Source organism: Oxyura jamaicensis, chromosome 12 (assembly GCF_011077185.1).
Source record: "Oxyura jamaicensis isolate SHBP4307 breed ruddy duck chromosome 12, BPBGC_Ojam_1.0, whole genome shotgun sequence".
Taxonomy (NCBI): domain Eukaryota; kingdom Metazoa; phylum Chordata; class Aves; order Anseriformes; family Anatidae; genus Oxyura; species Oxyura jamaicensis.
Genome location: NC_048904.1, coordinates 6,727,284 through 6,749,584, shown reverse-complemented (window position 1 = coordinate 6,749,584; position 22,301 = coordinate 6,727,284). Strand labels below are relative to the sequence as shown.

The following is a 22,301-nucleotide window of genomic DNA, read 5'->3' as shown; positions in this document are numbered from 1 at the left end:
CAGCATGTTCATGAGTAAGCACTAACATCTCCATAAATCACTACAATATCATAAATCATAAAGTAGGAAGTTTATCTTAATAAATTCTTGACTGCTGACACTCAGTGATCCAACACTGGAAGTATTTAAGTAGCAAATATTAAAGGATTTTTTAAACATCACGAAAATTTGGTAAAGGCATCATTTAGGACTGCATTTAGACACCTGACTTTCCCCACAGCTCTCCAAAAAGTAAAACACGCATGTGACAAAATAAGGCTAGGGTAAAGCTGCAGCGAAGCCGCACAGCACTAAGCAGAAGCACGTGGTTACATGCAGATCAAAGCATGCCCTTAGCACCTCATGACTAACAGGCTAATACCTCCACAGAGCAAGGCTTTGTAACACCGTCACATAAGGTTATCAATCCCTACACACACGGCTGTCTTCTCATAGATGGTCTTTGCTTGTGCAAACCCGAGTTTTTACAAAACTCTTGCAGGATTCGTTGAGACCTACCCCCCACTGCTGTGTGATGAAGTATGAAAAAGGAAGAGAAATGCTCACAAAGAGGTAAAGCTTCACACAGGGCTTGCTTCTCACCCCACAGAAGGCAACCTCTCAAGGTCTCTCTTATTCTCCCCTCCTTCAGGAGGATTACGAATCCTACCCTTGGGAGACCTCTGCTCAGCTGCTGGTCTACCACTGGTATTCCACATCAATGCTGCTGATAAGAGCGAAGGGACAAGACACAATAAGAAAGATATTAGAGGAATTTGAGGCCGCTGCTTGAAGACAGGACTTTAAATGGAACCTCTAACGTGAGCAGGAAAAGCTACAGCCATCAGTGCTTGGGGGGGGGTGCTGATTTGTGGCTGCCACACACCCAGCTGCAGGTCTGCCTAGTGCCTCCACGCACACATGCTAATTCAGCTTATTCCCACATGCAGGCTGCAGACTACCCTTGGAAGCAGATATTTTAATCGAGGAAAAATTAAAGAGCTTGGAATCATTATGACAAAAAAAATAGGGGAAGGCTGATGAGTATAGTTCATAGCTTCCCACAGCTTACGCACAGACTGCACAAACCAAAGGGAATATCTCAGCGAGCGCTAAGCCCAGGTGCATTTAAATAAGTGGGGAGCAGTAATGCACTGCAAAAAACACACTGGCACCTCAGATGGAAAACCAAGGGATGGACTGAATCAAATTCAGTTCCATAAATCTTTGGTTTTCATAGAGATCAGAAACAAAGAATTTCAGGACAATTTTTGCTCCATGTTCTTTTTTTTTTTGCAGCTTGCAACAAAACACCATTTGGACAATTCTGAATCAAGTCCTAGACAATGATCAGGAAATTATTTCCCTATTACCATTAATAGTGCATGGACGCGAAGCACTACATGCTGCTGTGCAGGTGAACATAAGCAGTTCTGCCTTCACAATGTAATCCAAGTTAAAACATATTATGAGTTCTGTAGTTATGAAAAATAGAAGTTTTTATGAAGAGAAAACTTAACGGGTAGGAACACGTAAGTATACAGCATCGCTGGGAACTGAGATATATGATGAGAATAAACACTTAAGAGGTAATCACAATGGCTACAGCCCGTTCTGGTTTGGGACAAATGATTAAAATGTGCACAGGAATAAGAGAAGCACGTGACAAACACAGCAGAAGAGCTTCTCAGATGCATCTGTAAGAACTCTGAGGTTACTGAGGTTTGGCCGTTTTAGACCACACAGCGCAATAGCTAGGGTAAGCCAAGAGTTGTGTGTTTTAACCAGTATGTAGGAGCTACACTGATAACCAAAGCACAAAAGCCATAAGGAATCAAACCTGTGAAGAGATGCTACAGAAGTTATAAATGTAGCAGAGCTCAACTGTATTCCTTAAATAATTTTGGTAAAATAGGACAACCAGACGCCTTGTAAGAGACCAATAACTGAAAGACAAACGTAAGCAGCTTGTGGCAATCTTGGATTTTCATATCCGTTCTCAACTTGTGAATTATCATGCTTTTAAGTGGGAAAAACAACTGATAAAAAATTGCAGTTGCTGCAGATAATTGATTTCCACAGAAAATTCCACAACTAGGACAAAACAGAACTTCTAATTGCTATTTTTAATTCCACACCACCAAAAAAAAAAAAAAAAAAACTCAAGACAAATGTTATGTAAGACCATTAACCTCTTTGTTCATAACCGGCACCTTAATTTAGCACCACCACGTTAGATAGCATAATCTGAATTCTTAATGCCAAAGTGCAGCACCAGCTGCAGTAACAGCAATAACAGAGAAGAGAATCCCAAAGCAAGCACCACAATGAATTCTGGAATTACAGTTCCTCAGGCACAAGCAGATATTCCTCAGCTTGTGCAGCCCTAATGAAACAGTACTCTTCCAGGCTGGGAGTCCCCAAAAGATCAAATGTTCCCTAGAAACACCCTGCAACTTCCACAAGTTGTGAAATCCAGATCTTCGTGTCACTTTGAGTTTGGAGGGTGGGCTGGGGGTGACATCTCCTGTGGTATCATACACCATGTGCCACCCCCTGAACATAATGCCACAGGGAAAACCTTAAGGATAATGAAGAGAAATCGAAGGACATGGTAGGTCTGGACTGGGAAATAGCTCCAGCTCAGCTGCTATACCGGAAGGTGGGTCAATCCCAAGGAGGCCGTAACCAGCTGAAAATTAAGTTACTTTACATCTTGAGCCTTTTTTTTTAAAGCAAGCTGGCCTCTCAGCACTCCACACACGTCTTCCATGAGAGCTCACGCCAGCTTTGACTGGCTTAAGAAGAGCCCAGAAAAGCCATGTATTGTACACAGCCGCAGTCCAGTGGTTATCGCATGTATGCAGACGACCGATTAAAAAACAAGGCAAGGTACTCCTGAAGAACGTTCATATCAACCTCCCCACATACACCACAAAAAGACTGATTAATCTACACTGATAAGCAACAAGACTGATGAATTTCAGCCAAGCAGACTTTTAAATACTGTCATCAATCCATCCTTATTGCATTGTAGTGAAGAATGACGTTCAGGAGGAAAAGAAAGACTAAGAGCCTACTTCCAAAAGCTATCATCCCGCTGTGTTGAAGGAGCTCTCTGAGTTACCACTTCATCCTCCTCTGACTCCATTTACTCTTCGCAGCATTCCCTGGTGTGCTTATATCCATACACCAGCCATCCAGAGCCAAGTTACTCTAGGTATAGAACGGACAATGATTTCTGATGCCTCCGTGTTCTCATGGTCTTTACATGCATAATAATATCTCAGTACAAGATACGTGGGAGTGGCAAGAGAAAACTCAAAGCGGTTCTAATGCTCCCTGAGTGAAAGGGGAATCAGAGGACAAAACATTTGTAGCCGAGGTCACTGCTGCAGGTTTGTTGCATCTCTTTGTGCTCACCCACACCACCAACACGATGGCAATGCCTGCTGTGTCTGAAAGCAAGCACAGAAACCTAACATAAAAACAAAAGTACATTTTTGTCGAACTCCAGAACTTCTAAGTCTCCCCTGCCCCCTTCTGGGAAGGAGGTGGATTTGAAAATTTTGATATGTATTTGCAAAGATAAAATCGTTTGCTTGGGCTAACAAACAAAAGAAAACCAGAAGGTACTTTTGCCCCAGGCAGGACTCCCTTTAGCAAAGACACGTGTATAATTAAGCACATCTGCTTCAGCAGAGACGGACTCAAGCTGGGTTTTTTCTACCCACACACTAAAGCCACAGAGAAACCCGTACCTGCCAGAAAGCAGCCTGACAATCCACTACAGCCCAACTGTTATGACTAAGCCAATTCACCGCTCAGGTTGTGATGCAGACATGCAACGCAGACTCCCCGTCCTTTCCCCCCAATATCTCCACCCCTCCCCCAAAATGAAGGGCAAGATAGCAACTAAAGCAAAAGTTGCATGATATGCATTAGCTGCTCATAAGCCTTCTCCACAAGTAACGGAAATTATACTCTATCAAGCTGCTGACTGAGAGCTGACTTAAGCAAAAATCCTGTTGCAGTGACTTGCCAACGTTTATCTCAAGATCTTAATGCAAAAGACAAACAAACCTCATTGGAGACAGTGGAAAAATGTTCTCCCACCTGCTTCTTCCTCACACCACTAACAATGAAAATGTGTTACAATTTGTGCATTTTTGCATTTCACAGCATTAACAAAGAGTTCGGTTTCCCCTTCACCTCCAGAGTACAGCCCTGCAATACACTGCTGCTCAAAAAACTTCCCCAGATAATCAAGCACTCTTCTTCCGTCCTGCTTTACCTGTGGGCTACTGAAGAAAGACAAGCAAAGACCCCACATCCTGCTCCCAGCCATGACAAAGCGAAGGGGCTTTCCAAAGCCATGGAGCATAGTGACTGTTAAGCAGATGTTTAGGAGCTGTAAAGAGAAACATTTATCATTTTGAAGAGAGAGATCCTGCAGCAGACATCCAGGAACTCCACCAACGAGCACACTGAAAACTACACGCTCTGTGCTCTCCTTCCCCATCGCAAATTCAGTTGATAAGGAGCAGGCACTGACTCTTGTACTCAGGAAGCAGCACAAATGTTTTGTTTCCCACGAACGAGGACAAAATCTAGATTCAAACCTAGCAAGTCAGAGTTCAAAGCCAAACACCAACTTGCCACAAAGAACCATCACAAGCAAGCTAATTCTTCTTTAATGCCTTTCAAAACCCACATGTAATTTGGCTTGGTTCAAACACTCTGTAAAGCAACTTTACAGTTATTATGATATGCTGTGGACTGTGACACCACTCTGATCCATCTCCTCCTCAGATCTCTACATTGCCTTTTCCTGAGCTGTCTGAGAATTAATTACATGGAAAGGAACATCATTAGATAAAGGGATTCCCAGCAACTGGCTTCTTCAAGGGACTACAGAATCTCTGCCTTCTAGAAGTCTGAAGCAATGCCCATTCAATACCGCTCATGCTTCTACAAAGAGGCCAAGCTTAAGATCCAACTAAGTAAACATGACAGTTCGGTACCCAACTTCTCACTCGTGTCCAGAAACAGATGTATGTTTAGCTATGGCATGAGTCTCACCTCCCTTGCCTGTGGTCTTGCCACCACTAGACCACATCAGAGTAACATCCTGACCTGCAGAAGTTCTGCCAGAACTACAGATGGTACACAAACAGCACCTTTGAGCAAAAACAGATGAATGCTGTGACTTTAATACGCTGTCTGAATAAGTTCCACCTATCCCTCCAGGTAAAGAAAGGCAGGAACAGTAAGCTTCACAGCCTCACACCACCTAGAATTTCACTACCCAAGAAGACTTTAATCCGACATACCCAGGCAGATATACCGAGGCATTTGTGCCATCAGAGTTGAGTTTGAGTGCAAAAAGGCAGGGAGGTCACTTGCATTGTAATTTTCTCTGTCTGACTGTGCAGGTAAGGCTGAACAAACATTTTGCTTCAGCTATGCCTGTAAGCTTCCCCACACAGAAAAGGAGAACACTTCTATTCAGCAGGCCCCAAACTGCATTAAAACACTTAAAGCCAGGAGAAATAAAGCAATTCTTACACCTCTCCGCTGTAGTTTAACTGATCAGAAAAGTGCCCAGCTGACTTGGTCAAGAGACTCTTCAGATAACCACCAACTACATGAGGTGATCTAAACAAAGAAGCAAGATGCAATCAAAGAGAAGAACCAGGAATAGGTCACTGGTGTTGGTGCTTCACTGAAGGTTTCAGCAATCTTGGTCAGATCGCTCAGCCCTGGTGTTCTTTAATCACTGGCGAAACAGCATTTCAAAAAGGAACAGCAGGATAGTCAAAACTATCTGCATACTGTTTTGAAAAGAGTGCAGTTTGGAGACAATTTTATTTTCCCCAAACCCCTTGCATTCCAGTTCAGCTTCATCTTACCTGATAGTTAACTTCTCCAGATCGCAATAATTGGTGTCACAATCCATCTAAACTTGAGCTGAGTCTGTTCGTACAGACCAAAATTAGGGCACTGCTGCTTTCAAGTGAATGCGGTGCTGTCTGGCCAAAGAATCAAAGCCTTTAGCAACTTTTCTGCTCAAAATGGCATAAACGGAGAAGGACAATCTAGAAGCACATCAGTTCCACAGAAAGATTTAAGAACATAAAAGCAGGATTATCCAAACAAATTCACTTCTCCCTGGTAAACAAGTTCTTGTGCCAAAAGCAGAAGGAAGAGCTGTTATCTAGTACTCTCTTCTGCTAACGTAGTTCAAAGGCACTGACACTGAACAAAATCCGGGTCTGTCTTAAGCAGCTGAGGAAGGTCAGGGAGGCAGACAAGTCGGGAGCAGCCAGATGCACTGTGCTCCAGACTATAACGCCTTTTAATGCCCAGGACACAGCTTAATTTATCATATGAGAAAAGTGACCTGCAGGTTGCTCTATGATGCTGAGTAGATACACATTCTGGAATAAATATAACAAAGTCTGCAAGGAGAGGTAAAATCTCTTTATTAGACCAACTGATAAGAGGACTGGCATTTGCCTTTCCTCCCTTCCACCCTCTTCTCCCCCCCCCCCTTAAAAAAAAACAAAACACATTGCTGGTTTTTAGAATTCAAAGAATTCAATTGGAAAAGTTACACACTGGAGTCCTACTTTTCTACCTACTCACACGATCCTTTTTTCCTTGGAAAGAGTGCTGGTAGCTCATGTGCTAGTCACAATGACAAAAAAGCAGTCACACCACTGCCTCTCATCTCGATATCCAAAGCAAAACCAGATTTTAAAAGCGTGGTTCTACCACTGTAACTACTTTACGGGATTCCACTTGCAGAGCTGCACTAGCAAGGATGAACGTGCTGATTAATGCAGCTGTCCCAAGCATTTGTAGGAGAAAGACCTTATAAGCACATCCACAGGGATTTAAAGCCACATCATCGCATTGCAAATCTATGCCCCTTACTAGTCATCAGTTTAATTTTCCTAACCAAACGACCCTTTAGCTGATTTAGTTTGAAACTGGCCACAAGGCAAAAGAGTACTTCATACAAGGACACTCTCGCATTCCCAGTGACATTAAAAATCCAATATGGCAAAACATATATAACATAAAACTCAGGGTCACGAAGGGGGTCATGATCTAGGCCTTCTGTTATTCTCTTACCCTTCCAGTGATTAGAATAGTCTGCAAGACACTCAGTCACTCATATCGAAAATCTAAAGAACCTCTGGTGTTGTTCTGTGGCTTGCAGTATGCTCTGGAAGGTGAAGGACAAAGAGGTAACACAGATGCCCCCAGCCACTCAAATGAAAATGAAAGGCAATCTGAACCTGAGGCTATTTTCTCAGAAGATATATGAATTGGACAGCTAGTCGCAGCTTCAAGCTTGGCAAGATGCTATGCGTTTTGAAGGGCAAAAAAACAAAACCTGGCATTTAAAATGTCTGCAAGATCATTTTACCAGAGCAGGAGCCAGCACTGCCATCCTTTGGTGCTTTCTTCTAGCAAGCCTCAGACTTCTCGTGAGCTTAACATAACACGGGCTTTGCAAAAAGCAATACTGAAGGAAAATGGTGCTCCTAGATGCCAAAGCAACAGTCCCTAAACACAGTTCACCCTACCGTATTTTTAAGCTCCTTCCAAAGGGAAGAGCCCCTTAATACTCCAAATCTTCATTATTTCTCTTCTTATTCCATATGCCAACACCAGACAGCAGGCCTCAGAACACCCTACCACGGCAGCCAGTTCTGTGCTGAAGGTTTGAAACACAGCACTTCTCCTTTTCAACAGAAAAGAAGAATCAGATGAAGCCTATATTTAACTTCCTATTCACTGCGGCGTTTGCAAACAAGTTCTTATAAACACACTACAGGTCAAACTTCCAGTATCTTATCTAGATGTTAAGCTGCTTAAGCAGAGCTCGAAGCCCTCTCCAACGAGAATGCCAATTACAACTGAGGTCACTGGCTAAGTAACAGAGTTCTAAAGTCAAAACAAAAAGTCATTTGTTAAACCTGATCTAACGTCAGATTTTGTGTCCATGAGGTGTGACATCTGCATGTATACACATAAATGATTTTTACCCCATGTGCTAAAAAGGCACAACACATCCATTCTGAGAACACAGACCGTGGCAAGTTCACTTTTAATAGCAGGTCTGTCCCAGATGTATAAAAACCACCTTGATTTTTCACACCTTAGATTCCTAAAGCTACCAGAATACCATGTTGCAGCTTCTACTAAGCACCAGTCTGTCAAATCAGATGTCTCACAGCCAGCTGGGTTACTGGGGTTCCAGTAAGTCACAGGCCACATGTAGCTTAGCTAGGGAAAGCAAATTTACTTTTTCTTCTCCAGTTCAATAGTGAGATAACAGCTGTCAGAAGGGTAGCCTCTCAGACTGAAAGACATAAGCTAATAAGCACTATGGGTAAAAAAAAAAATAACAGTTCTAAGAAGATAGTAAGAAAACTGCAAATGAAAGCAATTCTGGAACAACAAACTGCTTTCTGCTCACAGAAGAGTCGAGCTGCCCAACTCACTACTGCATGACACTGTGCTTACCAGAACTTCTTAAAGGTATTGAATTTTCTTTTGGTTGTCCTATCACAATAAGGTGAAGGAAAAGAAATAGAGTCTGGAAACACTTCATCATCTAAATTGTAACCTTTAATTGCAAGGTTTTAGGAAAACAGCGGTGCATAAAGAGATTGGTTTACTTCTGCCTGGTGAATGATAGATCTAGCGCCCTTAATAATTTTAACGAAGAATATTTGGGTCAAGCTGAAATCATTTTTCTAAGACGTCCGTATCACGCAAGCCAAGCCATCAACAGTTTCTCTTTATTCTCAACTGCTGAAACACACATGGAAGTTTCAGTCCTAAGAATGCTACAAACTAACAAACAGACTAACAAAGAGACCAGGGTAACAAAGATGCATTTGATCTCATGTAACTAAAATAAAGAATAAATAACAGAGCAGATTTCCGGAGGAAAAAAAAAAAAAAAAGAACCCCAGAGTGCTGATACAACAAAAAAAGTAGCAGCACGCACAGCATCTGAAGAACAAAGAGCAGAACCTATTTGGAACCAGTGCTACCCGCTCTGCCTGGCTAACGGTGTTAGCCATTTTCTCTCAGTTCTATAAAAATAGAAGATATTTAAAACACTCCTGGTAACACTTATTACTCAGATTTAGCTTACCTTCAAATTTTAGTGAGTGTACTCAGGTCAATGTTTGTGATAAGAACTGCAAAAAACTAAGACTTCATTACATAAAGAAGATTTGTACCCAACCTAAGAAAATGCCACTTGGGCAGCTTAAAACAAACAAATAAATCCCTGACAAGACTCAGTCCAAATGGGAAATAAAGCAAACCATTCCAGTATTTTCAAAAGTAATTACCCACAATTATCTTGCATACAGTCACACTTCAAAAATAGGCAAAAATCTGTATATTCATGATTTACCCAGCATGGGTTTTTGTTTTCTTCAACAACTTAACTCCACAACAATCTACAAAAAAAATGAAAGTGTTTTAATACAAACTGATCGTTCAGACTGCTTTAACAATCTTTTTGAGTCAGACTTAGAAGTCTGAGGATAAGAAGGTCTTTTTTATTTCCCACCTGTGTTTTGCTTGAGAGTCAACCCCCCTGAATCTGACAGGTATGCCTCCTCAGTATTGCTAACGCAGCTTTACCCACAGACCAGAGTTTGGAGGAAAAGTCAAGTATTCCTTCCACTTAGGCAGCAGCAAACATTGTGAGGGCCTTCCAAAGCTCCAGGACTTGGCTAGTTTTGCTTACAATTCACAACACTGCTGCAAGCACCACAAGGCCACAATTACTCTTGATGTTCCACAAGGGCTCCAGTGTCTTCATGGAAGTTACTCCTTGGTTTGATTCCGTCACTACGACATAGGGCTATGTAGTCCCCTAGGCTTCTCTCCCATACCCTTCCTGCTTTAAATAACTCTCTAACATCCGCATACTCTGGTGTGCTGATTTTGGTGGTCAAAGCTGCTTATCACCTATAGTTAGCTGTAATGAGATCACGACTGCCCTCCCCACGCAAGCTTAAGCTGCTTAGACAGTACTGCCAAAGGATGTAGAACAAACAGCCAGCGCTATCTTCGTGTGCCTATCTGATGTTTCTAAATTCACTTTTAAAACGCTTGGCAACATTTCAATACCAACAGCAGACAACTAACCTGGATTAAGGCTGAGGCACTATTTTATTTACATTCGCCAACAGTTTAAAAAAGGGGAAAATGCAGCTCAGCATACAACCACATGGAGGAAAAAAAAAAAAAGAGCACCATCACAGCAGAATATGAGCTATGCAATATTTCAGCTTTGAATCAGCACTTGAATCTGCCACAAGTCGGCTGTGACAAAGACACAGGAGGAACCCCTGCAGAGAAGACACTGTACCACCCCTCTCTCTGCCCCAAGAAGGTAGCTGTGGAGCTTGGCACTTTTGATCGTTACCCACTGCAAATTAGCAAAGACTGTTAGATCCAGAGGCCAGGGTCCTCCCCACCAAAGAAGTGATCTGTGCAACACAACCACCATGTAAAACTGCAGTCTCTTGAGAAAATGAAAACATTCAAGTCTGTTTGGCAAACAAATGCTTATACCACAGTTACTACCACTGAGTCATAGCTTTGATGATAAAGAATCAGTGGAAAATAGCAGGTATACTAGAGCTTCTTCCAAACTCTAAAGACTCAGAAGAGCACAAAGCAACCTTTCAGCCTGGAAGACTCACAAGCCATACTGTTGTCTTTCACCAAACTGAACTCAAAACAGAAAGAAAAAAAAGACAGCGATCAAGTTCTGAAATTACCGTAAGGAAACTGCAGCAATTCAGGCACCTAAATGACCGGAATTGCTAAAGCATACTAGAGTTGCCCTCCAAATCCTGGCAGCTTAGTTCTTATTATAAAGAATTGACATTGATTTGATTAAAAGTTAACAAATATAAGACAGGACTGAGCTTTTCACTAGGGTTTATTGCATTTACCTGGGCGTTCCTGTAGTTTCCTCTGAAGACCGGAGCATACTTCCTACAAACCATGTACTTGAAGGATAAAATTATGAAATGAGAGGTAAAAAGCAAGCAGCTAAGTTCTCTTTGCATCATAATTTCACATGGCTGCATTTGTATTCGGGGCAAAACAGAAAAGTTACCTTAGCGATGTCACCCAAGCTCTCTCTGTTGAACAGTCACTGGAATATGGAGCCAACCTCTCACAATCAAGAGGGAACAGGATGCCAGAAGCAAGTCAGCCTGCAAGATGTTGTACAGAAACAAGTTAGCAAGGACTAACTTCGCTTTTGTTTAGACCTTTACCTGCTTCATCAGTTCAGAATGTTTTGAGACCACCCTTTCTCTCAAGGCTGGGACCAGAGCTCACAGTGAGCGCCTTTCAGGACGCAAATACTCCCACACACTTGCCAGGCCTCTGACAGGCGCTCTAACCAATGTATGGGGACCGCTGATCCCAAATGCCTCCTCCATCCTTCAGCTGAAAATGGCCAACTAGGAGCAGAAGGGGAGGCGTGTCTGCTCTTCCTCTGGCAGGGCTGACAAGACAGCACACTGATGGATGTTACTGAGGAAAGGATGAAGCATAGCATGTTAAACTGCAGCAGCTGAGCAGACACTGTTGCAGCTCCTAACACCGGAGAGGTAACTTTTGGCAAAGAAGCAGTACAGCTGGTGGAGGAGATAACCTTTCTAACTACAAAAGCTAAATCAGAGACAGCTTATCTGCCAGAGCTCTTAACCACACGTAGCAACATCCTACCAGGATACGCATATTAAGTCTCATAACCTTTTTTTACTGCTTTTATCAGATTTGGTTGGCACCAATCTTCTACTAATATAATTATGGCAGTTACACCCGTGTTATTTTTAAACAGAAAAAGATGCACCAAAGTCATCAGCACTGTGGACATCATTATACAGACAGGGAGGCATCCTGTAATGGCAGAGCTTATTCCCTTTCTCCAAAGGAAGGGGATAAAATCCTTTTTTTTGTGAAGGGAACTGTCCACGTAATGAGAGGGGTTATGCAAAGTAAAAGAAACCTTCAAGATGCCTTTTATACACAGTTAATACCACTGACAACGCGTATAGAAATTAATGGAGGCAAATAACTTGCACCTCAGTGCGATCTGCTGGGTAGTCAGCACCTGATGGGGACTACACAGGAAGCACAAGCACCCCAACATGCCAACTAAGAGACCTGCACCCCTCAGAAAGTACATCTACTCGAACAGCACACTGGGAAGGCCAAAAATAACAGCTGCTGCCACATCGGCACAGCACAAGCACTGCGTACAAGCAGTGCCTGCAAAACAGAAACTAAGCTGCCATGCAGTCACTTCTTCTTCCTCCCCCCCCCACCCTTCTGACAGCAGCAACAAACCTGAGATTAAACACTCGGCCACATCCTGCTCTGCATTCCTGTCACAGCAGGAATATAAAAGGAAGACTGCCAGCTGCTCCTCCGTGTGTCTGAGGGGTTCCTTCAGTTTGCAACGGGGAATGCAAACACTTGACACGATTCTTGCTGAGGTTTCTGTCGCATTTTCTTTTTCGCTCCTTCTTCCAGCTCACCCATTTCAGAGCTCACTAGGGACCCCTTGCATTTAGCGGCCTGGTTTTTGATACTTCTCAAGGTCGGGAACAACAGCAGTTGTTTGTAGGCAAGTCACATTACATAGCACAGAGCAAGGGCTCTGCCGAGCTGCCACACACAAACTGCGAGTTCAAGCCTACATCCTGCCCTGCACTGCAACTGATGGGGTGACGCTGCCAGAAGTAAGAGGAAGAAACAGGCAGGCTGCAGTTTTCTGTCAATACTAACTCGCAGCCTTCCATGGTTATAAACCCCAGCACTAACACTGAACTTTGATGCTCATGTCTCAAACATGTTACAAGCTACCTCACGATGGGCAGATTTGGGCAATCTAATGGCAGCAAGTGAAGTGCCAAGGTTGCAGTGCAATGCCTGAGTAACAGCCCCAAAAAAGCCTTTGTCAGATTTCCCATGGCTTCAACCGCAGATGAAAGAGACACGCCTCCTTCTGAAGTAAAGGCTGTGGATATTCAGCTTCAAACTTAACACCGACATTTCTTACTCTGAGGGAAACCACAAGACAGCGTCGCCTTATAACCCAGTATGCCATTCAAAACTCACCAGATCCACAGCAGCCTTTAGAAACAGAGGAATCTACTAAAAACTGAGATCTAAAAAGACAAGTGATCGACATCTGTGCAAGCAGTTGATGATCCACTAAACCAAGAGACCGTATCCCGTAAGCAGATGGTCAACAGCCAGCTCCCAGCCTGGACAGGACTCATCACCTCGCGCTAGTCAAGCTCCACAAGGTCACATTTTCAGAGTTTGATAAATGAACAAGCTCCGTGGGGGAGGGAGGGAACGAGAGAAGAAAAAAACTAGGGAGCTTAGAGTGGACAAGAATAGCATGCAACTGCATGATTAAGAACAAATTGTAATGCTTGTTCAGCAGGCTAATTAACTGATTACGGCTGCCTGTACAACTTCAGCCTGGGCATTTTTTGACCTCTGAATGCTTGCTATTTTAACCTTGACTTCTCAATATCGGCAACAACAATACCGAGTAACTTGCAAGCCTGTTGGTGCGCCTTGTACAGTCTACACAGGGGATGCCCCAAAGGGAATCCAGTTTTGATTTTGCTTTCTAGAATATTTGACCAGAAGGACACGCCCAGTACAGCCATCCTTATGATGAAGCACACAAAGATAATACTCAAAAAAGCAGCAGGAAAGAAGCACGATCGCTACAGTTACATTTCTCCTAATCACTAAATCCTTTAAACATTTGTGTCTGTATGTATTTATATACGTTTATGTGTCTATGTAAACATTGCTGCAGCATTCCGGAGTCACTGTGCGTAACACCGAACAAGAGTAAGGCTCGGCTCCACCACCAGCCACTCATCCCCACCATCATCTCACCGCCATCAAGGCCATTTACACACGCACAGCTGGAGGAGAGTGGGGAGGGGACTTCATCTTCAGCTTGATCAGCTCCCTGGTCAAACTGGTAAGGCAGGGAACTCACAAAACACCCCAGCTGGCACCAGGGAGAGGGCAAGACCCTCCTGGTGGCCGGGGTCTATACTTACATGAGCTTAAAGTGACTGCGGAGCTACACGCAGAAGGTGCTGCAACTGAAACTCTCGGTGACTGGAAGCAGATCCCAGAAACTCCCCCTTTCTCACTTCAACAGTGAATCGTGCTCACTTGCTCTGTTTTCTATGTAAGAAACATGCAAAACTGCCATCAGGGACCTGCTGGAGAACTACAGGATAAGCTATCCCAGGAGAAGCGCACACAGTGCTCAGAAGAGGACACCACCCTTCCCCCCCACCGCCTTCAGATTCCTGCTGTAGCGACTTCAAATACATTCAACTTTTGCCTCAGAGAGCCCAAGATCCCTTCCCCTGCCCTCCCAGAAGTCCTTGTTAGAGGGGAAACAGAGGCTCTGCCGTGAAAAGGACACGTCCAGTTCTAATCTGGATGGCACAGGTTGTTGAGCTAGACAGCTAGAAACAGTTGTGCTGAAAGAGCTGGGGAGCAAATAAACCACTTCTTAATGCTATCAGATGAAAATTCAGCCATAGGACAACTCTAAGGGAGGGAAAATAAGAGTTTTACGTGGTTGAAGCATCGACCCAATGTTACTGTGGTATGTAAGAGTTGATACTTAATCTTTTCAAAGCCTACCACATTGCTTCCAGCACCGATATAAAGCACTTACCTTAGGGCAGTGCTACGTGAACCCAACCACAGAAAAATACTTCTCAACCTCAATGAGGAGGAACTGTTACATCGGATTAAGATGTCCCTAATAGATCTGTTTAGGGTTACGGTGACGACACCTAATAAATGATGCATCTAAACTTCTTACCAGCTCCTGACAGATTTTCTGGCAAAAAGGAATTAAAGTTCGGTGACATATAACAAGAACACAGTATTTTTCTCCCTTGAAAACCTGATCATAAGCACACAGATCAGTTATCAGCCACACGTGGTAGTTCACTAGAAAAAGACTTTACACGAGACGTTGTAGTACTCTACTTTGTGAGACAAACAACCCATTACCTTTACAAAAATCAGTCAACTGACCCCAGAAATATTACTTCAAGAATAAATAAAGACCCGTGCCCACACCACTACGGCACCGGTCAGTGCTCTGTTAGCAAAGGTCAATCTTTAGATTCATCACTGGAGGGCTTTAAAATACCAAGGTAAGTCAGATAAATCTGAGGGGAAGAAAGCAGAAACACAGCAAGACAGGCTGCGATGAGACAGGCAGCACACTGCTAGAATGAAAAAAGAGGCCTTGCTGATTCAGAGCTTTAAGATGGAGGGACACAGAGCCTGGCACCAGTGTAAGTTCAGAGCAACAGAAAACCAAACAGCACTCGGTACCACCCCTCCCAGCCCAAGTCCCGCTCAGAAACGCAGGGGCAGGCTGTGGGTTACGCCCCAGGTCCGCAGACCCACGAGCACATCTGTCTCCAGGGACGCCGAGGTGGCACCTCCCGGCAAGCCCAGGTGCGGGCAGCTCTGCCACGGCCAGCAGGGCGCCGGACGAGTCCCCAGCCCCGCAGCTTCCTCACCATCTTGGCCTCATGTTACCAGCGCGGCTCGCCGGGCTCCTTCCTGCACGCAGCCTCTGGGGAGAGAAGGGCACAAAGGGAGGGACGCTCGCTCTGCGCGCCGGGCACGGCTCCCCGCCTCGGGGGGCTCCCCGGGGGCTCCCCACGGGCCCTGCACGGGGACGCGCCTGGGTAGCCCCCCCTTCACAGGGCCGCGCCTGGACCCGCCTCATCACTCATGGGACCAGGCCTGGAGCCCCCCCCGTCCCTCACCCCCCGCCCTCCTTCCCCCGCGCGTCGCCTCCCTCCCCTCAGGGCACCCCAACGGGCCCGGCCCGCCCACCCCCCGGTCCCCGCGGCTCACCGGGGCGGCTCCGCCTGCCCGCCCGGGGGCTGCTGACCCCGCGCCCCCGCTGCGCCGCCGCCGCCGCCGCCGCCGCCCGCGGCTCCAATCAACAACAAGATGGCGGCCGCCGGCAGGGCGGGGCCCGGGGCACGCCGTCATAGTAACCGCGCCGTCCAAAGCCCGCCCCGCCGCTCCTCGCGCCAATCGCGAGCCGAGCCCCTCCCTCCGGAGGGGGGCCGCCGCAGCCCGATAGGTCGAGGCCGCCGTCACTCCGGCCGGCAGCCGCCCCGCCCCTTTCCGTGCGCGGACCGCCTTCGGAGGGCCGCGCACGTTAGGCACACGTGACGCTGCCCGATGCCCCGCCCCCCGCCGCGGGGTGCGCCGTCCCATTGGCCGCCCGCCTGGGGGGCGCTGGGCCAATGGGCGCGGCGCTGCCTGAGGCGCGCGGCCGGTGGCGGGCGCCCCCCCCCGGCCCGCGTGAGGCGCTGCCCCCCCCCCCCCCCCCCCCGCGAAGCCCCGGGGCCGCCTCCCCGCCCCCCTCCCGGCCTCGGCACCGGGGGGGGCCGCAGAGGGGCGGTGGCCGCAGCCCCCCCTCGGAACGGCCGCGTCCGGGAGGCGCTGGGGAGAGGCCTCGTGTGGGCACCTCCACAGGCTTCGCCTGCCCGGACTAATTAAGCGCCCCACGTGTTAATCACCGGACTCATTAAGCGCCCCGTGGCGGCCTCGCACCTCAGCCCGCGCCCCCGCCTGCTGCCCCCCTGCCCGCTCACGGCCGCCACAGGCACGCGTACCGCAGGGCCCAGCCCTCGGGGAGCGCCGTCCCGTGGGGACCGGGCCGGTGACCCCACCGCCGGGCGAACGGCACGGCCACCGGCAGCCTCCCCCCCCCCCCCCCCGGCCCCGCTGCCCCGCAGCAGCCACGAGGGCACGGGGCAGCTCTGCCACCGCCATTTATTGGCCTGGTGCGTGGTGTGGGGACAGGGGACGGGGCCGGGGGCCAGGCGGGCTCCCCGCCGGGCGCTGGGCGCTCCGTTGCCGCGGCTCGGATCCAGCGGTGTGCCCTGGGGAGGCCGTGGGAGAGCCGAAGTGCTCAGCCGCTGCCCGCCGGGTGCTGCCCCCGCACCCAGCGCGGCGGGGACGGCGCTCGCGCGGGTCCTGGGCACGGCCGTCAGACGGCTCCTGCGTGCAGCAGGGAGAGGCGGCCGGCCTGGGGGCAGCCCTGCTCCTCCCGGCCCTCGCTCCGCTCAGCCACGTCCCGGGAGCTGCTGGAGGAGAGGGGAGGGCAGGCTGTCACCCACCGAGTGTCCCCAGCCCGGCCAAGCAGAGGCTGTGTCTCTGCTCCCACCGCCGTGCATCGCGGGGCTGGAGGTGGCCGTTGTCCCCGAGGGCTGGTGTGCCTCCTCCTTGCCATGCAGGTGCCCGGCGCAGGCTGGGCCGGCTCAAGTGACCCCTCGGGCTTTCCTTCCGCAGCCCCTCACCCCTCGTCATCCCTTCCTCCAAGGAAGCCCCACGCTGTGCTGTGCCACCCCCCGCTGCCTGCTCCAGCATGGCTGTCCCCTGGCAGAATCGCCATCCTCGTGCCGAAGGGTCAGAGCTGCGCCCTCACCCTTGGGCAGAGGCAACCCACAGACCGCAGCCAAATGTGGGGGACGTTAAACACCCCTGCGATGCCACATCTCCCTGCCTGGCTGCAGGGACGCTACAGGAGCCTGTGCCGCCTCCCCGGCCGCATGGCACCCACCTCTCGCCCAGGAGCTGCTTGCCGGGGGCTCGGCTGCTGCGGGAGGAGCAGAAAGCGGCGGTGAGCCCTGGCCTCGCCGTGCCGTGCCGTGCCATGGGCTGGGGCTCACCTGCACACGAGGCTCCGAGCCAGGCAGCTCAGGCTGACCAGGAGCAGGACGCCGGACACGGTCAGCACGGCCACAAACCAGGCCGGCGGGTGCCATACCGCCTCCGTCCGCGTGACCACCAGCGGCTTCTTCCGCGGCGTCTGCAAATTCCGGGGGTGAGGGGGTCGGGGGCTGTTCCCCGACAAGGGGCCGCTGGCCGCGGGGCACCGCTCACCGTGTGCCGGGCGGTGGTGCTGGGCGGCACCGTGGTGCTGCGGGGGGTGACGTGCACCACCAGCGGCACCACCGTGCTGCGGCGGGGGGCCCCGGGGCCGCCCCACACCTCCACCAGCAGCACAAAGGTGCGGGGTTCGGCCGGGCCGTCGGGGACGTAGGAGAGGGTGCTCCCATCCAGCCGAAAGCGTCCGTCCTCGTTGCCTGCTCCAGAGGGTGTGCTCAGCGCCATGGCCGAGGTGAGGGGACAGGGCTGGCACCGCAGCTGGGCCGCTCCTCACCTCCAACGATGGCGTAGGACAGCGCGGTGGTGTCGGGGTCACCCCGGCACGCCAGCTGGGTGACGGGCTGGCGGCTGCCTCTCCCGGCCGTGATCCACAGCTCCTGCACCTCGGGGGTGCACCGCGGCTCCCGCACGGCCTGCGGGGAGCGGAGGTGGCCCTGCTCCATCCTGCCCAGCTCCCGGGAGAGACGCGCAGCCTGGAGCCCGCCCCGGGGCGGACACGGGGCCACGGCACCGTGCTCACACCTGCAAGCGCACGGCCACGTTGCACAGGCGGCTCCGCCGGTTCGCCGGGTCCAGGTCGTTGTGGGTGTCCGTCAGCCGCACCGGCAGCCGGTAGCTCATGCGCGGCACGGAGCCGAGGGGACCCACCACGCGGATCTCGCCTGTGGGGCGGCGTCAGCGCTGGGCACCGGCGGGTGCTGGGATGGGGCAGAGGGGCTGGGGAAGGGGACGGGTGCTCACCGCTGTGCGTGTCGATGGAGAAGGGCTGCGCGGGGCCGGAGCCCCCCTCGAGGCTGTACTCGAGGCTGTTCGGCGGGTGGTCGCGGTCGGTGCCGTTCACGTACCCCACGACGCTGCCGAAAGGCGCCGTCTCCAGCACGGTGAAGGCGAGGCCTCGGGGGCACTCCGGTGGGAATTCGTTGACGGGTGTCACGGTCACGAGCACAGGCACACGGGCTGCGCGGCACACGGCGGCTCAGCCGCGCCGGCACCGTCCCACAACCCGCCCCTGCTGGGCACGCTCCGCTGGGGACAAGGGGACAGTGCCACCAGCTGGGTGCCTTTGGGGGACGCATCACTGGGGCCACAGGAGAGGAGCGCTTCCTCCGCTGTTGTTTGCGGTGTCCAAAAGGGGCTTTGCCCACCCTACTCCGACCTCCCTCGGGGCACAGGGGACGTGGGCACTCACTGCTCCGCGGGGGCTGTCCCCCGGCTGTCACCACGACGGTGGCCGTCAGCTGGAAGCCCAGAGCAGCCATTGCCTGCGAGTCATAGTCCAGGGTGGTGTTGACCTGCCAGGACACGATGTCCCGTAGGGCCGGCTGTCCCCCAGAGCCGCTGCCACGCTGTGCCCAGCCCGATGGAAGGTGCTGGAGGATCCCTGTGCCCCCAGGAGGGGGTCACCAGCCCCAGCCCCGCTCACCTGCAGCCGCGGCCCCTCCATGCGGAAGCGGGAGCGGGAGCCTGGGGGCCCCTCCAGGGCGTAGCTCAGGGGCCCCTCAGCACCAGCGGGGCTGGCGCACCTCAGTGTCACCAGGGTGCTGCCGGGGGACACCGTCTCACGCACCTGGGTCCTGCAGTGTGGCAGCTGGTGCCTCAGCTCCGTGCCCTGGGCACAGAGGAGCATTCCCCTCCCGGCATCTCCCCCCCCCAAACCGTACACGTAGAGTGCTGGGACGCAGGATGGAGCCTGCCGGTCCCTCCCCTGCACGGTGACATTGATCGTGGCGGTGGCCTGGTCGGCAGGTTGCAGCGCGTTGTAAGCCCGGACGAGGAGGCGCACGCGGGCCACCTCCAGCCGGCACGTGCTGCGGATCTCGCCCGTCACTGCGGGAGGCGGCGCAGCCTTGTGTCAGGCACGGGGACGGGGACAGGGTGGCCCTAGGGGTCCCCCAGCACCCCCCCGCTCACACTCGTCGATGGTGAAGAGCACTGGCGCCGTGGGAGAAAGGATGGCGTAGTGCACGTTGTCACCGCTGGCTTGGACCTGCGTGACCACCTCCCAGGGGCCGGAGCCCTCGGGCACCGTCACGTCTCGCCGCGGCTCCCTGCGGGGACAGGTGGCAGTGTGGCATGGCCTGGTGCCACCAGCACCCCCCGCCCAGCCCGGCCCCACTCACAGGATGGTGACACGGGGACGGCGTGACGGCAGGACCTCCACTGTCACGGCCCCGCTGCAGTTGTGCCCCTGCCGGTCCGTCACCTCGATCTCCAGCCTGAAACTCTGCGGGCAGTGCCAGGGGGACAGCCCGGGGTGGCACCGGGGACAGCGACGGGGCCAGGGAGGGGGCCGGGGATGGAGAAGACAGCCATAGGGGTGGGGATGGGGGGGCATGGGGATGAGATGGGGGCAGGGACAGAGACAGGACTGGGGATGGAGAGGGGTGTGAATGGGGCTTGGGATGGAGGAATAGGGCTGGGAATAGGGACGGGGATGAGGCCAAGGAGACGGGAATGGGGATGGGAATGGGGACAGGGATGGGGATCAGGAGTGCAAACAGGGGCATGGATGGGGATGGGATGCCAAAGGGGACGGAGCTGGGGATGGGGACAGGAATAGGAACAGGGCTGGAGCGCTCTTGGGGCATGGGAGGAGGATGCTGAGAGCTTCAGGCAGTGCCAGCAAGGGACAGGCTGTGACAGCACGGGGATGCTGGTGCCCACCTGGGTGACCTTACTGGGGCTGAAGCCACTGGCGGGCGCCAGTACCAGGCCCCGTGGGGTGAGCGTGAGCGGCGTGCCGTCATTTCTGAGCCGGAACTGCAGGGGGACAGCACACAGCTCCGTCCCTGTGCCCCGCAGTCCCCAGGGGTGGCTCCCACTGGCAGGGGCTGCGGGACAGGGGGCTGCGGGCACTCACCGTGAGCCCACCAAGCAGCTGCGGCAGCACCGCGTACAGGGGGGCCCGGGGCGCCACGTCCGCCGGCACCCGCACCACGTCCCCGCCCGCGCTGGCGAACGGGGCGTCACAGCGCAGCGCCCGTCCTACCGTCACCCGGACAAAGAGCCACTTTGTCAACTCCTCTCCGCTGGGGCAGGCAGCGCGCAGCGCCAGTGCGTACTGGTTCACCCGGCGGGCGTCGAGCTCGGCGCCGGCACGCAGCGTCACCTGCGGCGAGGGTACGGTGCCCAGCGGGGTCCCCGCAGGCTCCCGCCACGCACCGCGTCCCGCAGCCGTACCTCTGCCCGAAAGGTGGTGGCGGACACGCCGACGGCGCTGATGGCGATGGGGTTGAAGGGGTGGCCAGGCTCAGGGGTGCGCGGGGTGATGGTGGGGTCGGTGGGGGTGCCGGGCTCGACGCGCAGCAGAGTGACGTTGGGGCTGCCTTCCGCAGTCCTGCAGGACACGGTCACCTCGGCCACGCGGGTGCCCGGCGCTGCGTCCTCGCTCAGGGTCACCACGCGGGGCAGGTCGGGCAGGGCTGGCGGGACACCGCGGGGACCGGCCCCATATCATGTCACCGCTGGTGGCTCACCCGGCCACGCTCAGGGACCAGGGTCTGCCCCCTGGCACCCCCATGGGCACGGTGGCCCTGCCGTTCTCACCTGCCGGCCTGACAAACGTCCCTGGAAAGAGCCGAGTGTCACCCCAGCCTGCTGGGGATGTCCCAGCACCACCCTGGGGAGCCCTCTGGGACACCCCGATGGCACCCCAGAGACGTCCCCAAGGCACCCCAGAGGTGCCCCAGCCCCTGAAGCCAGCCGGGCAGCTGCTGTCCCTGTGCCCAGCCCGGGCTTGGCACACGAGGGCACCCTTGGGGACCCTGTCCCGCATCCCCCTCCTCTCGGGGTCTCCCCGGGGGTGCCTCTGGAGCCCCGCGGCCCTACCTGGGGCACCGAGGAGGAGGAGGAGGAGGAAGGCGAGGCGTCCGCGCGCACCCATGGCTCGCCGGCTGTTTGGGACAAGCCGGGGCCCGTTGCTACGGGTGCCGCGCACCACCCATGCCCGGCGTCACGCCGGCCACCGCGGCTCCCGGCCCAGCCCCGGGGCGGGGGACACGGCATCGCCGCGCTGCCACCGCCTCGCCACCGGGGGAACCGGGGACCCGGGGACCCGGGACAAGAGCGGCGGCGGCTTCTCCCCGTCGGGTGCGCGAACCGGAGCGGGGGCTCCGCCGAGCAGGCGCTGGCTCCGCGCTGGAGTTTCCCGGCCGGGACCGCGGGTCGTGCCCGGGCGGGCCGAGCGGGGCCCCGGGGCGGCGGGGCGGGGCGGGGCGGGGCCGGTGCGGGGCTCGCGTCCCGGCGGCTCCCATTGGCGGCAG

General features: G+C 52.6%; 2 protein-coding genes across 2 annotated transcripts in view; both read right to left on the bottom strand.

The window, feature by feature from the left end:
- Nucleotides 1–16,074, bottom strand: part of IP6K1 (inositol hexakisphosphate kinase 1) — a 35,262-nt gene extending 19,188 nt beyond the window's left edge. Inside the window, exons 1-3 of the mRNA XM_035337733.1 lie at nucleotides 15,988–16,074; nucleotides 15,645–15,700; nucleotides 11,153–11,252 (exon numbers count right to left, since the gene is read on the bottom strand). The gene's annotated coding sequence lies outside the window, so the exon portion shown is untranslated. The remainder of the gene's footprint in view (nucleotides 1–11,152; nucleotides 11,253–15,644; nucleotides 15,701–15,987) is intronic.
- Nucleotides 16,075–17,137: 1,063 nt separating this feature from the next.
- On the bottom strand, nucleotides 17,138–21,998 carry CDHR4 (cadherin related family member 4). Its single transcript, XM_035337885.1, has 17 exons — nucleotides 21,868–21,998; nucleotides 21,586–21,606; nucleotides 21,220–21,461; nucleotides 20,900–21,148; nucleotides 20,704–20,799; nucleotides 20,160–20,263; nucleotides 19,951–20,087; nucleotides 19,701–19,866; nucleotides 19,463–19,613; nucleotides 19,229–19,331; nucleotides 18,781–18,996; nucleotides 18,562–18,701; nucleotides 18,314–18,452; nucleotides 18,034–18,236; nucleotides 17,820–17,959; nucleotides 17,711–17,746; nucleotides 17,138–17,234 (listed from the first exon to the last, which is right to left on the bottom strand). Exons 1-17 carry the CDS (start codon nucleotides 21,920–21,922, stop codon nucleotides 17,138–17,140), a joined length of 2,295 nt encoding a protein of 764 aa, XP_035193776.1. The 5' UTR covers nucleotides 21,923–21,998.
- Between the last annotated feature and the right edge of the window lie 303 nt (nucleotides 21,999–22,301).

What these genes read in the sequence shown, in the direction of transcription:
- CDHR4 (XM_035337885.1), bottom strand. Translation starts at nt 21,922, where the DNA reads ATGGGTGCGCGCGGACGCCTCGCCTTCCTCCTCCTCCTCCTCCTCGGT. An exon ending in GCCCCAGTAAGGTCACCCAG is followed by an intron (nt 20,264 to 20,703) that starts GTGGGCACCAGC and finishes CACTGCCCGCAG; the next exon opens with AGTTTCAGGCTGGAGATCGA. An exon ending in GGGACAGCCCCCGCGGAGCA is followed by an intron (nt 18,997 to 19,228) that starts GTGAGTGCCCAC and finishes TGTGCCGCGCAG; the next exon opens with CCCGTGTGCCTGTGCTCGTG.